Source organism: Armigeres subalbatus, chromosome 2 (assembly GCF_024139115.2).
Source record: "Armigeres subalbatus isolate Guangzhou_Male chromosome 2, GZ_Asu_2, whole genome shotgun sequence".
NCBI classification, from domain to species: Eukaryota; Metazoa; Arthropoda; class Insecta; order Diptera; family Culicidae; genus Armigeres; species Armigeres subalbatus.
This window is the reverse complement of record NC_085140.1, coordinates 244115440-244131656: the sequence shown is the minus strand read 5'-3', so window position 1 is coordinate 244131656 and position 16217 is coordinate 244115440. Positions and strand designations below refer to the sequence as shown.

General features: G+C 37.9%; 1 protein-coding gene across 10 annotated transcripts in view; it reads right to left on the bottom strand.

Annotated features, from left to right (window-relative positions):
* The window catches only part of LOC134212018 (dual oxidase maturation factor 1), a 317312-nt gene that overhangs the window by 37753 nt on the left and 263342 nt on the right, over positions 1–16217 (bottom strand). For all 10 annotated transcript variants that reach the window (XM_062689506.1, XM_062689499.1, XM_062689509.1 and 7 more), the window contains exon 6: positions 1897–1954. In XM_062689506.1, the coding sequence (XP_062545490.1) occupies positions 1897–1954 (58 nt within the window). The remainder of the gene's footprint in view (positions 1–1896; positions 1955–16217) is intronic.

Here is a 16217-nt window from a genome sequence, read left to right as displayed (position 1 = left end):
GACAACTAACATATTTTGATTTTGACATCAAATTGATTCATAATTTGTTTTCAAATATGAATCATCATGATTTTACATATTTTGATCTTATTTTGTTGTAGATTATTAAATTGAATGATATGACATCAAAATGTGTAATTATTTTGTTTTCGGAAACCAATATCAACGATTTGCACTCATCGGCAGCAGGAATAGTTTTTGATTTGATGTCACAATAAGATTTTTCTGCTGTACGTTTTGTTATTCTAACCATAAAAACGATCAAAAAGATATCAAATTAAATAAACATAATCAATGATTTCACACAATATTAAAGCAAATTATCGATTTGCTCTCAAGCCTTGCTCGGGTAAGCCTCTACCAAATAGTATTTTCGGATAAACCACATATTCGGCCAAACAACTTTCAGCCTTGTGGTTTTTGGCCAAACGGCTTTCTGCCGAACGATTTGCCATTTAAAAATTCTTTTTCAATTATTTATTTTATTTCAACGGGAAATCCTTCGAAATTTTCACACGAAGTTTTGACTAGTTTTTACAAAGAGCTTTTCGAAATTAAAACAAGAAATTGTATGGAATTTTCATGGAAATCATGTATCTTCACGAAACATTCTCTGGAGTTTCAACGTGATGTTGTAGAGATCTATCAGGAAATTAAACGGAAATTCCACTGAATCTTCGGAATTTCCACTGAAAATTTAGCGAACTTCAGCGTGTAAAATTATATATCATCGGCGTGACAAATTTTAAACGGCGGCGCGCCGATGCAAAAATATCGGCGGCGGAGTGGCGCGGTGGCGCACACCTCTAGCTGGGCTCGGCTTTCGAGTTTTTTTTTTAATTAGTCAATTTCCAAAAGAGTTTCGAACTGGGATCCAACTTAGCGACTTTATTCTCTGAACAGCGAACCGGTTTGCCTTTCTCGTACAACAAACAAAGTTTTTTAATTTAATTTCGCAAATCTCGCCATATAAGTTTCAAACAGGGATCGCGAGTTCTTTGATGTTTCCTTCGCCCCATAAGTTGAATATCGTCGTCAATAATGATGGAGCTGAATCTAATTACACATTTACAACATTGTCAATATCACTTTTGGTTAAAATTCCTATCGATATATCTCTATATATAAAAATGAAATGGTCTGTGTTCGTATCCGCATAACTCGAAAACGGCTGAATGGATTTCCTTCATTCCTTCAGCAAATATGTTCGTTATCGTTTCCGACGGGTTTATATGATATTTCCTCATAGGAAAATCACGAGTAAGGTTGAGTTAATTAGGAAAACCTAAAACTAAGAATCGTATGGAAATTTCGCATAAGCAGTACACAACGCGCATTTTCGCCTATCATGCAGTACAACGTCTGCCGGGTCGACTAGTGTTTTATATAAATTCCAATCACCTTTTTGAAAAATAAAAGTGAATTGATTGAATTACCAATGGTTTCTTGTGAGATTTCAAACGTCACAGGAAGATGATCAGAGTCAAAGTCAGCATGAGTCACCAATTAGCCACACAGGTGACTTGAATCAGTTAAGTAAAACAAAATCAATTGCCGAATCAAATTTCGAGTAGATGATAAAGAAGTTGGGCCAAATTAAAAACATTTTGAAAGGCAAGTAAGGCATCATTACAGCTAGGTAATTTAATTCGTGCTTTTAATTTTATGGAGCCAAAAAGAATAACATACTCTCCTACCCCAGTATGCGCTTGCGTAATAAGTATACATCCCCTGAGTCATATGCTATACCGTGATCAAATATCAATAGTGATGTCTGATAGACAAAAGCTTATGCTACCGAAAAGATAATCACAGAATGAAATAAACTACATGAGTTATGTAAACATGGATAGCTTAGCGAGAAACTTTCTGGTTATTGAAACTGAAATGACTTACCTAATATAACTAGTCCTACGAATAAGCTAAGCGTTACTGTCGTGAAGGTAGTGAATTTCTGAAATGAAAAAGATAAAATTCTCATTAATTTATAGTTATCAAAAACTTATTCTCAACGATGTAAGGGAACCACAGTCACGTCAAACAATGTTCATCTGGAACCGCTCCAATTTCTCGACATAGCTAACATAGCTGATAGACTGCTCTTCAGTTAAAAGTAAAATAAATAAAACAGCAGATTGTCAAAAAAATTCAGATATAGATTTCATAAACATGAATCATTCAATATTCACATCGATGAATAATTGAAGCCATATATGCAAAGTATCATTTTCGTTAAAGAAAAACATTCAGTAAAATTTACATTAAAGTGAAAGTAAACCTGGGCAGAAGCCGTGAACAGCATAACAAAACATGATATGGATTTGATTGATATAAGAGATAAAAGAACAGGCAACAATATCAAAAATTTGCACCGAAATATCATTTAAATATCAAAATATGCTATGGATAAGAACAAGCCAATAGCACTTGATATTGATCACTTCTTACAAATAACATAATATGATTTCCTCATGATATTTTAGTGCAAAATATTGATATTGTCGCCTGATCTTTTATCTCTTATTTCAATCATGTCCATATCTCGTTTTACTATCATATCAAGATTTGATATTATTGAGCTATTTTCCTCTGCTCGGGAGTAGAGAAACTGCTCCGGATCTTCATCTCATAGCTCATAGCATGTTCAATAGACTTTTAACTTTATAGTTAACTAAGATTTGTTTGAGACTAAGACTTGGAAATAGCCCAAAAACAATACATTAACTTGAAGTTTTATCCAAATTTGCTGAAATTTTACTTACGGCTTATTTTAGCATAAGAATTGTAATTCTGGGCTGACAGGTTGAATTTTCGATACTTTCTGAAAATATTTATAAAATTTCTTTTTTTTATATGAGATAAGTTTGGGAACTGTGAGCTGAAAATAAGAATAGTTCGCCTATTTCAGATTAATATGATATTGAGTGGTGGGAGAAAAGTCAATGATAGGAGCTAGGGTTTGACATATACTGTGTTTGAAACCACAACATAAACAAATCGCGTGGATCGAAATGTGTTGTGAGGTGGACTTTTAACTCAATGTTACCTCTGAAACTTTTCTTGTCTAATAATATATACTCCCCACTAACTGCTTACACTCGCAGTCATACCAGTCATTCCTCTGATCTGCAGCCAATACTTTTTTCACGAACAAATCACAGATGGAATCAAGAGCTTTATCAATGTGATTTTTTCAAGGAATTCAGTAATTGCTGTGGACGTGTCCCACTTCTGTATGCGGTTATGGAGCTCGTTTGGCCCCGACGTAACTTGTAACACGACTTTTTATATTATTCGTCATTGAATCTGTTAGATATTGTACACAAATCATGTTCATTTGGGATCTACAGAAAGACACTGTATATATTTTGTTGGTTAAAGTTGTTATAATTGGGATTTTGGGGTAAAATGGGGCGTCAAAATGCATATTATGTACATTGTCATATTTGCTGTAAAAATCAATACTATTCAATACTATCAAATAATTGAACAGTAGCTAATGAAGTGATTCGTTTCCAAAATGTTTTGCTTAGTGATTTTTTGTATGAATAAGTTTTTTAATCCCTTCTGAACAATTCTAAACCAATTACCATAGCACAACTATGAAAAAAACCTGATTAATCCACCAGATTTTGTAGAGCATGTGCAGCAATCTAATTTGAATTGAATATACATAATACGCAAGGTCCATGCGTGAACAAGCTCGGTTAATTTCTGTTATGAAGTTCTATTGAATCTGTAAATTTTACTCATATTAAATTTGATAAATCTAAATTTTCTACATTCTAAATGACAGCATCCGTGAATTCAGTCGATCTTGCAAAAAAGCATCTCTAGAAATATAAAACACTAGTAAACTTCAAGAAAAATAGATGAGGTGGATAAGACAACCGGTAAAGAATTATTATATCGCATAGAGAGCGCCCGGGAAACTGCTGTTGTAAATCATGATTAAATGATTTCTTGATCGCAGTTTTATGTTACCCAAGAACATGTACTTCCCAACATGCAATTAGGTTCAGGTTTTCCTAAGCAGAAGCTGTCATACAAAAGCTTACATATTTGTGCATTTATTCAATTAAACGGATGTGATGAAAATTGCATAAAAAGTTCAGTCACAAGATGATTCATTGCACAAATGTACCAATAGTACATTATACCATTCGTCTCCATATGCTTTTATGCTTATATTATGCTGACCAGTTTTCAGAATCCTTACGTTTCCTCTGAGAGGCCCAATTTTGTCTGAAAAACACTAATTGAGGAATTCAGATATCGTAATAACTTGGATTATCGTAATAACTTAGTAGGTATTTTAACTTATATGAACATGCAGTCACGTTAAAGCGAAGAGTCCCCTCCTACGTTTGTGACCAAATAATCTCGGAATTTTTCCAGTCAATCTGCTAACGTCAGTAGGTAGTCGATTTTAGAGATCGAGAACACATGATTCGCTATTACAAACATCGAAAACGCTTATTCAACTAAAAATAATCTTCTGAATCTGAAAAACTAGCTTAAATTCTACATAAATTGTTAATAATGTTAAGGAAATATCATTTTCCAAACTTAAACGTAAATGTTCATGATAGTATTAGAGGCGAAAGTATCGATTAGATAGCTCCGTTAGGATACGGCAGGCATGAAGAATGGTTTATAGAAGTGGATTTGAAAGCGAGTGGAGGGCAATATTTGTGATAGTATAAATCTCACGACCTTTCTTCTGCCAAACTTTATTAAAAATTAAAAAAAATCGGGCTTACTTCGCTAAAATATATCTTATTACTGGCAAGGACAGTGACTCAATATTGATGAGATGTCCTCCCCTTTTATTTCACGAGAACTTCTGAATCTCCAGGAAATCCAGGAGGAGATCGACCGGCTGACCAGGAGACTACCTGGAGAGCTGTTTAAACTCGGTGGTGAGGCACTGGCTCGAGCGCTGCACTGGGTCATTACCAAGATTCGGGAGGAGGAAGTTATGCCGCAGGGAGGGGGCGAAAAGACGATAAGCTGAATTGTAGCCTCTACCGCGCAATCACATTTCTGAACGCCGCCTACAAGTTACTCTCCCAAATTTTATGCCGCCGACTAACACCAATTGCAAGAGAGTTCGTGGGGTACTACCAGGCGGGATTTAAGGGTGAACGCTCTACCACAGGCCAGGTGTTCGCCGTACGTCAGGTATTGCAGAAATGCCATGGATACAACGTGCCCACACATCATCTATTTATCGACTTCAAAGCCGCATATGATACAATCGATCGGGAGCAGCTATGGCAGCTAATGCACGAATTCGGATTTCCGGATAAACTGATACGGTTGATCAAGGATATGATGGATCGGATGATGTGCAAAGTTCAAGTTTCAGGGGCATTCTTGAGTCCCTTCAAAACGCGCAGAGGGTTACGAAAAGGTGATGGCATTTCGTGTCTGCTATTAAACATCGCTTTGGAGGGAGTAATACGAAGGGCAGGACGTAACTTCGAGAAGATGGAGACGAGTTTGTATTGGCGGTGACGTAATCAAGGTGGTTGAAGAATTTGTGTACTTGGGCTCACTGATGACTTTCGATAACGATAGTAGACCAGTAGAGAAATTCGGCGACACATCCAGGGTGACCACTAAACTTCCGTTTTAAATTTCCCGCATATTTCCCGACTTTTTCCCGATATTTTTGAAAAATTCCCGATGCAATTTTGAAGATTTCAAATTTCTATTCTAATCTAAAAAAAATCCTGAATAATTATATTTTATTCAAAAAGTGCTTTTAATTTTCGTTTCCTGACATAGATTTATTTAGTTTTATTGTCTCAGTCAATTCAATTTAAGCTAAATTTTTAAGACCTCTAACAATGTATTTTGAAAATCGATAGTTCTAAATCAACATTTGAAAAGTTTGTAACAGCCAAAATTTATCCTTTCCAGTTCTTTGTCTATATGCAGACAAGGAACCAGGAAGAATGAATATGACTGTTACGCTCTTTTCAAATGTTGGTCTAGAGTAAACCTTAAAATAAAGTGAAGAAGTCGTTGAGCTTAGCTTAGCTTAGCTTAGCTTAGACTGACTGTACATATCAATGGTTGCTACTCCGTGATTGATCAGAACTGGTGCAAATTGCACTACGATCCAAGTGAATAGTGGTTGGGATTTACCAACTATTCTCGAAGTGCACGTTTCAGCAGCTCGCAAATGTTGATCAATAACGGCGCCGGCCAAGTCCTTACAGTCAGTTGGGAAAGGGAGGGAATGTGAGTGTGTGGTAATTGTTGCTACTAGAGACCGAGAATACCTCTGCATCTCCACATTTACCACGGGAAGGAAGTAGTGTTAGTTGGGTGGGGTAATCAGTAACATAGATCGGGATTCACAATGGAAAGTGATGTGACCTATGAAACTTCTACACAGCAGTATTAGCATTTCCTTAATTTGTACAATTGTTCATTCTTCGCGAGAATAAACAATCAATCGCTCAAAGTGAGCGATTGTTCATTTGAATTTCGGATTAGGCGCCCGCGTTATCATTTAATTAACGTAAGAAAAGTAAAAAAGAAACGGGATTAAAATTGAAAATAATTGATAGTAATCGGAAAGCTAATGTTATTCAGCAACCCTTATTTTATCTCTATTTGACGTTAAGAAAGAATGTAAGTTTACGTTCATTTTACATGTCGTTTATTTTGCATTACTTTCGCGCGCGTATGTGTGTCACTGACCAGTATACCGTAATCAGGATCTCACTGGTATTAATCCTGATGTGCCGGTTGGCACTCGTGTTGGGCTTGTGCGCTTTGAGCGGCACACGGTCGCTTCCCAGTCTACACAAAACCGCACATGGTGCAATACAAGATGCTAAATTGGAGACGATATACATACATGTTGTGTGGAAAAGTATCTCTATCGCCTGCACTTCAGCATCCTACGCGACACCATATACGTTCATGTGTTGACCGGGTTTGATAGGGCCTGCTTATGGACACATGCAGCTTTTTGTAGAGGTTTAACAGAGCCCACTGTCAAACCCCACCACATCCTAGGCAGGCCCCCTAACTCGCAGTGGCCATGGGGAGGGGTCGTCAAGCCCTTGGACATAGTCCCTGCTGCCCCTTAAAATAAAGTGAAGAAGCCGTTGAGAGAATAAACATTTTTGCGTCTGCCAGTATTTTTTCATCCATCTTCCAGCTCTAGGCTGGCTCATCTCTTCTGCTGCAAATCACTTTAATAAAAATAATTATAATTATAACCTTCATGTTCGTCATTGCCCATCTCTATTTATTTCCTCAATCTATTTTCAGTTTTTGAAACTTATTTTACTTTGACCATTGATGGATTATTGATTTGATTATTACTACTATTTGCTACCTACACATCCTGATCTTATTATGGCATCATTCTCCAGTCCTTCCTTCATCCTCTTGCTGGTTTATGATCAAACATCTAAATCATTAATCTAAAGCACTTCTTATGTACATGTGTTAACCATGTGTTACCATGTGTTAAAATGAAGATGGTAACAACGAATGACCAGAGATCGTTGAGAAGTGTGCCTTGAATTAGACATAATTAGAAATACTCGACCAATGTCGACAAGTCACCAGACGAAACTCGAGTCGCTTTCAAGAGAATATCGATAAAGCATCTTCATGAATCCACAAGCTGCAAAGAAATGCTAATTAGCTTTTTCTCGGACTCTTGGAGATATCTATGGTCTCAGAAACCTGCCGAAGCGTAGGTGGCATGTTGCTTTCCATCATCATTGCCGAGGGCTCTAGACTCGACATTAGAGAATTCTGATTTCAATATCATTTTCATTATACATTCGACAAAGCCGAATAGTTCCTCAAATAGTTTTAAACGTTACGTGGAAAAACATATGCATTTAAAATAGTAAATAATGTTTTTCATGTTATACACTACAATAATTATACATGATTTAATGAAATGAACACCTGGTGACTTTTTTCCCGATTTTTTGTGTAATTTCAAGAAATTCCCGACTTTTTCCCGCATTTCCCGCACAGTTCCCGCATTCCCCGATTTCCCGACTCACTGGTCACCCTGCACATCATGGTTGAAAATCGTACGTAATCGTACTCCGGAAAACGCTCCGATCGAAGTTCAGTCCGATGAGCTCGCCGCCGCACAGAAGGACCAATCTTCAAAAAGACGGTCAAAAACCATTTTTTCAAAATGATCCAAATTGATAACTTGAGTCATGGGTTGTTAGTAGAATACTTGACGATGATGTTAACATAGTTTTGAGTCGTTTTATTCGGGTGGATCTTACCTTTACAGTCAATACAAGTTGAGCATGTTGTCGATTTTTTATTCTGTTAAATCTTCTAACATTTATCTTACTGCTTCATTATGTTGGCTACAACGTATACATCACCCAAACCTATTATATTTGGCACCATCACAAAGTGTAGTCCAAAAACTAATAAAGCCATGCATATACGTTCGTAAATTATTTTTGATCGCGCAGAAAGTACTCGGTCTTTATTATGTATAAAATTATTATTGTATTATCTTCTTGCTGTATTCATTGTGAAATTCAAAAAGGTACCCATCGGTACCCATCAATGAAATTCACACTGTTGTTTCATTTTTTTGTCAGGAATCCAATCCTGCAGAAATTAGGTTCCGCCACCCTCCGCCCGCTCAGTTATTTCGGTTTTACTGACAGTGGACGTTTCGGTCTTGCCAATCAATTTTGATAAAAAGCAACGCACAATATGTTTTCTCTTCTCCTTCTACTTCTCATTTGCCCCAATACAATGGTGCGACATCAGCTGAAAATTGTCTAGGGGTCGTACACTTATTACGTAGGCGTTATTTCAACATCCCTCCCTTCATGTAAGATTTCTTACATACAAATGATTTTTTTACTTATAGGTAAAACGACAGATCCTTCTCCCCCATAAGGGTATACGTAATATGTGTACGGCCCCCTAGTACAATTTGTTCTCGTCTTACGCATACTTTAATTAGGGAAATTCCATGTGATCATGAGTTTTTACAGGCACTTGCGCTCTGAGATTTTGAAAATATTGTTAAAGGAAGTAGGACAAACTATCAAGTCATGTCATGTTTAGTCGCTATGCAGGGAAAGTATTTTATTTGACCCCTACGTCTAATTTTCCATAATAACTCTGTAAAAAGATCATGAGTTTTTCACATGAACCGTAATATCAAGAAACGATTTGCGCCTCTACAGCTTTAGTTTGTGTAGGGACGATCCATTCTATATGTTTACAATTTCTAATAATGGAATACATTTTTCCGTTAGCACTGCTGTGAGGCGGCATAAATCGGTAATTAAAGGTAGCAGTTAATACCTGTGAAAGTGCTCATAGAAATAGAACTCTACACTGGCGGCGCCAGCCATTGATATTTGATGAGGCACCACTTAGTGCAAGCACGTTGTCTTTGAGAACGTTAGCGTGCTTGCGACGACTGGTGCCCCACCTCTCGTTCCGGTAGTGGATCTCTAGCTTACGGGTCGGTGATACCGAGAAGATGAACCACCCATTCAATGAAATATCATAATATGTGGCCTGCTAGACCATTTTATTCACTTCTAACATTTTTGACCGTCTTTTTTGGGATTGGTCCCACTGTGCGCCGTACCAAACTGACAATCTACAAAACGCTCATTGGACCGGTAGTCCTCTACGGACACGAGACCTGGACGATGCTCGTGGAGGAGCAACGGGCACAGTGAGTTTTCGAAAGGAAAGTGCTGCGTACCATCTATGGTGGGGTGCAGATGGCGAACGGTACGTGGAGAAGACGAATGAACTACGAGTTGCATCAGCTGCTGGGAGAACCATCCATCGTTCACACCGCGAAAATCGGACGACTGCCGGGCACGCAGCCAGAATATCGAACAGGAATCCAGCGAAAATGGTTCTCAACAAAGATCCGAGGGGAACAAGAAGGCGAGGTGCGCAGCGGGCAAGGTGGATCGATCAGGTGGAGGACGATTTGCGGACCCTCCGCAGACTGCGTGGCTGGCGAAGTGCAGCCATGGACCGAGCTGAATGGAGACGACTTCTATGTGCAGCACAAGGCACTCCGACCTTAGTCTGGTAATAAATAAAATGCTGCAAGGTCGCCGCGCTTGTGTCCAGTTGACCGTTTTGACAAGTGAAACATATTTTTGAAAAACGTAACATTTTTGAAGATGGAAGTAATTTTATATCATATTACCACTGAGAAAAGTTATTTTGTTGCCCAACTGAGTGTTCCAGTGCAAGTTTTGCGGACAGTATGCTAGCGTCACCCCAGAATGTTGGGCAAACAAACATTGAAAGTTACATCTAAACTGTAACTGTTTGCATTTTTCAAATATTTTCATTATGTAATACAAATATACTTCCACATTCACATAGTATGATGGTTTTACAAATATTTATAGGTACCAACTGATTTTGATCCTTAGTTAGTTAGGGAGCGTCCACAAATTACGTAACGCTTAGAGGGAAGAGGGGGGTTGACCAAAGTGTGACGATCCATACATTTTTTTTATGTTTCATACAAAAAGTTCGACATAGGGGGGAGGGAGGGAGGTTGAACATGTTCAATTTTTGCGTTACGTAATTAATGGATCTTCTCTTATGGTTTTCTAGAAATCAAAGGGGGGCGTTTTGGCCAGGTGGGGCGCATTATACCGTCTTACCCTATATGTGGTAAACGATTTGCGGACCCTCCGTAGACTGCTAGTTGGCGACGTGCGGCCATGGATCGAGTTGAATGGAGAAGACTTTTATGTAGAGCAGCGATTCTCAACCTTTTTCTTGGAGATACTCCTTCGATCTTTTGCGTTCATTGAGGTACCCCCTATTTTTATCGCCCCAATGAAAATAAGCGTAACTAATATACTAACTAACGGTCCTGAAAACTAACGGGATATTTGACTCTCTGTTATTCACATAGTTCTATCCAATACATTTGTTTAATTTTTTGGTTTTTCGTGACACTTTCCAATTCAAATTATGTTTATACATCAAGACTTTGAAGATCTGAGCCTCTTAAAAGGAGGCTTTCGAGCCTCTTGAAAGGAGAATTCCGGGCCTCTTGAAAGGAGGCTTCCGAGTCTCTTGCAAGGAGGCTTCCGAGCCTCAAAGGAGGCTTCCGAGCCTCTTGAAAGAAGGCTTCCGAGCCTCTTGAAAGGATGCTTCCGAGCCTCTTGAAAGGATGCTTCCGAGCCTCTTGAAAGGATGCTTCCGAGCCTCTTGAAAGGAGGCTTCCGAGCCTGCCTCAAACACAGGGCCGGGACGACTGATGATCGCCGGCTGAATTGGCTCGACTGTGATGAGCGGATAGGGACCTTCCACAAGGCTGGAGGCAAGTGTGCGTCCCGGGATTCGATGAACAGGATTTCCAGGTGGGTGAGACATCGCTGCACATTGGTTGGAAGCATGAGGCTTTTCGGTAGATGATGCCTTCCATGTTTTTTGAAAGTAGTTTACAGAGGCTCTTAAAATGAAGCTTCCGCCTGTTAAAGAAACGTTTGGAAGGAGGCTTTTGAGTCGCTTTGAGGGAGGCTTTAAAGCTTCTTAGTTTTTGAGAAAAAAGTCTTTTAAGCCTCTCGAATGGGAATAGATTTGAGTTCAGAAGCATATTCTTAACATATCAATATTTTTCTAACATATACTTATTTTTGTTCGATCAGATTTTCAAAATTTGATCCTTCTTCCTTTGGTCTTTAACCTTTTTCCAAGCAAGATTAACTGGGATTTAATTTGCTGATTCGATTTGCGTGTATTTTATGTACAATGCAAAGTTTTTGAATCAAAACTTGAACAAGTATCAAAACTTGGATCAATCAAGGAATTTTATTACATCCGCCATTGCGCATTTTTCCGAGGTACCCCCTGATGCCAGCCAGCCATGCCAGTTCATTTATTTCATTAAAGATACATGTTATTACTCCAAACTCTAGTTTATATGGAAGTTAGTGCATTATCTTTCTAAAAACATCCTAGATTCACATATTTATGCTTAACATCAGTGAAAAAATAGAAAACTTAAATATTATTCATTAACATTAATTCGTACCATGGTTCAAACTACTGGCAGCAGCTCCTGAATATAATACTAATTTCATGCATGAAATGCTTAGGAAACCTATAGAAACGCAAATCTAATTACCTATTTATAATCCCGCATTAGATTAGTAACTCGAAACGTGTAAAAATCGTCTAAATTATCGTTATGAAAATTGGAATTTTGTTCATATTGGAAATGTTAACAAAATGCTCCACCTAGGTGCATGCAGCACTCCTATTGGACACCAATATAACTTGACTGCATTTCCATTTCTACATTTTTGAATGTTCTAGAAAGTTTTAGATAATATTAACCTTCCGGAACTCGCGGCGTTGTAGAAAATACAACGTCTTCGAATAAATCACGCTGGTCGTTCACAAGAGCTGCGGGATTGTGTGAGTGATCCAGGACAATGAGAGTTCCGGGAGGTTAAAATATGCCGTTTGGTTACTGTTGCGACTAAAAAACGACTAAAAAAGTTATAACAGTTTTAATGGATTTTTTTAGCCATATTTGATATAGCTGCAATTTAAGAAGGGGCAAATTGTGGCAGACAATCTCATGCGCATAACAAAGTACAAGTAATTGATTTTAATTTAATACCTGAACTGTTGAGTTGTAAGCGAATGTAAGGTATGTTCAATCAAAAAACATTTTCTACTGTTCAAAGCAGAAATCAATCTTCCGTATTTTGTCATTACCCCTGTGAAACACTAAGTAGGCATTAACCTAAAGGCAGGTTATTTTTGATCATTACTTGATGCAAATATGATCTCATTGGTATGCAGAATATAGGTTCCCCCAAACACACGCGACGCGACAGTCGCGACGCGATTCTATCGCATGGCGACAGCGATTCTGACGCCGTTGGTATGGAAGTGTAAATAGAACATTGCCTGCAACGACTCAACGATAGAATCGTGGCGACTAGTTGTCGCCGTCGCGACGATGAAATCGTTTAGGTCTGGGGGAGCCTTATTACAAACGTTTAATTTTTGCACAAAAAGTTTAGTCACAAGGAGTTGATGAAACAAAGCACCATGCGTCTCCATATGCTTGTATCCTTATAATGCCCAAGTAACATTCAATTCGGTGTTATTTATTGTTTTTTATTGCGAAAATATTCATGCTCTTTAGCTTAGGAAAAGCATTCAACACACTTAAATTATGATCCATCCTCTGATTGTTGCCAAAACCTTTTGAAGCAGATGATAAATTCCGAATGCTACTAAATTTAAAATATGAATTTATTATGACAGTCCATGCCTTGATTAAACCCATATGCGAGATAACATCAAAGCTCTTCGATGCTTGTTTTGTATGTCATGATAAAACACTTGTTTAGTCGTTTTGTCGCTATAAAAGAGATCAATTGGCATTTGTAATTGCTACATAAAGAGTCGTATAAATTACAAATTCTGCTTTTCTGATTGAATAAAAAAAATTTGGAAAGTGACGACGAGTAGTAAGAGCTGAAAACTTTGTTTTACCAAAATACATGACTTTGAAATATTATCGTGCTGCTTGTTCACTCACAATATGTATGCTTACACATTTTCAGCTACATCAGTCTTGTTAAGAAAATTATTTTGCTTGCGTGAGCTTGCTTGAGCTTGATTGCTACTCCATTATGACCAGATCAGCTGTTCTTGCACAGGGAACCAACAGATGTTTGCTTGGGACTAGCACAGATCTTCAATGTACAAGTACTGGTGATCTCATTTGTTAGGTTATACTGGCGCCTGCCACGTCAGAATGCAAGTCAATGTAGGGAAGGGGAGGAAATAATGATGTAATCACTCGCCCACTGCTAGCCGAATATACCTCTGCACTTGCCACGAGTTCATGTGGAATTTTTTGGAATTTTTGGGTTGGGTTCGAGAGGCAGAGGTCCGTCTTGGTTAACGAGCTGCCAATGTGATAGATAGGAGAAGGCAACTGGTGGAATTTCTAATTGGATGTAGGAAACGAACTTTATAGGTCATTTCCAATTCTAGCAGATTAATTAACATTAATCTCAACATTAATACTCAAGTTTAAGGTATAGTAATAGTAATGGAAACGGTATGGAAGTCCATTTCCAGTACTAGCGATTGCTACAACAAGAGAAATATAGAGAAAGATACAAAGTAGGATAATGGAACGGACCTGGGATTGAACCCACGACCTCCTGCGTATGAGGCAGAATCAGTAACCATATGACTACCAAGCCCGCTCTCATGTTAAGAAAATTATTTTGAGCTTTTTAGTGGAATGTCTTCACTTGTCATAAGACGAGTTTGTACAATCCCATTTAATTCCACCACTTAAATGAGATTGTACAAACTCGTCTTATGACAAGTACATCAGTCATATTGAAGATGAAACATGCATTTCCGAAATCGTGAGGTTTATCGGTGAACTGTCAAATATTCTCTTTTATGGTCATTATATATGTTGAAAAATGGTCAAACGGCATTTGTAACAGTCAGTCCATCCAGCACATAGACAATTTAGCATGCAAATCAGCAACATAAAAATCACATCTAAATGATATGATTTTGTAGTGGATTTCATCCAAGCAGAACAATTTAAGCAAATGAATCTCGAAAAATCATCTCGGATGCCATCGACATATTTTTTTTTAATACACAACAGAATATGTATTTATACTGTATTACATTAAAGGTTATATACGATATTTTATAAACAAATCAGCTACGAACAAAAAAAATAAAAACAATTTAGCAAAAAACTGCAAACCAAAAATTTTTTTGTTTGGAAAATATTTTTTAAAACGTGGTTTTCTGAAAGCGTATGAATTATATCGAAGTTATGCATCGGCAGCCCTTACTTTGCACCGTTCAATGTGCAAAAACGATCCATAAAAAAATGAAAAACGATCCGTAAATAACATCCGAATGTTCCATAAAACGCTACCATAAATCCATAAAATAGTTCGGGAGGTTCCATAAAGAATAATTTTATGATCCATAAAAACTATATTTTGATCCATAAAATTTCAAATTTGGAGGACCAACGCGCATTGGGAGTTTTTGAAAGGAAAGTGTTGCGTACCATCTATGGTGGGGTGCAGATGGCGGACGGTACGTGGAGGAGGTGAATGAACCACGAGTTGCATCAGCTGTTGGGAGAACCATCCATCGTTCACACCGCGAAATTCGGAAGACTGCGCTGGGCCGGGCACGTAGCCAGAATGTCGGACAGTAATCCGGTGAAAATGGTTCTCGACAACGATCCGACGGGAACAAGAAGGCGAGGTGCACAGCGGGCAAGGTGGATCGATCAGGTGGAGGACGATTTGCGGACCCTCCGCAGACTGCGTGGTTGGCGAAGTGCAGCCATGAACCGAGCTGAATGGAGAAGACTTTTATGTGCAGCACAGGGCCTTAGTCTGATAATAAATAAATAAATCACCAAAACTATGGATCATTTGAACAAAGTTATGGATCAAATGGCCAGAATTATGGTTCATATGACTAAAATTATGGATCATATTACTGAAATTATGGATCATCATCACGGTAAAAATTTGTGTTCATTGCTCATATATAATAACCAGGGTTTGCAGAAATCGCTCTCAATAGATAACGAACAACGATAAAAGAGAGGCTAAAACAGTTCCGTACCATAACAAGCTATGATAACAAATTTATCAAACTTGTATGTAAACTTGTAAGTGCGAAAAAACAGAATCGGATAGGCAGCCCCCACAGAAAAATGGTGATTCTCGCTTTGTTTTCGCTCCTTTCGTGTTGGTTACTGCACAGCTGTGTAGAACAAGTTGAAAGATTGGAGTTTTCTAAACGAAATTTATCATGGGGTATAACATCCCGAATCAGTTCTCTATCATGACAGCTTACGAAAAAAGTTTCTCGCGGTATGCTACATATCGTATATGTATACAGAGATGATAAGTGAGAGACTTGCTTTTTCTATTTAGGATTCAATCCCTGATAATAACGTTTAATTAATTTGTAGAGACTGTACATATTTTAATAATTGTTTGAATAAAGTTAGATCTACACCCAACCGGCGGATGTTAGATTTTCTAACAATTCTGTATAAGAATCTACCAAAACCTGTATAAGAACTAGGCATATGCGAAAATGTTAGATTCTTATACAAGTATTGTATAAGAATCTAACAGTTTTGAAAGCTT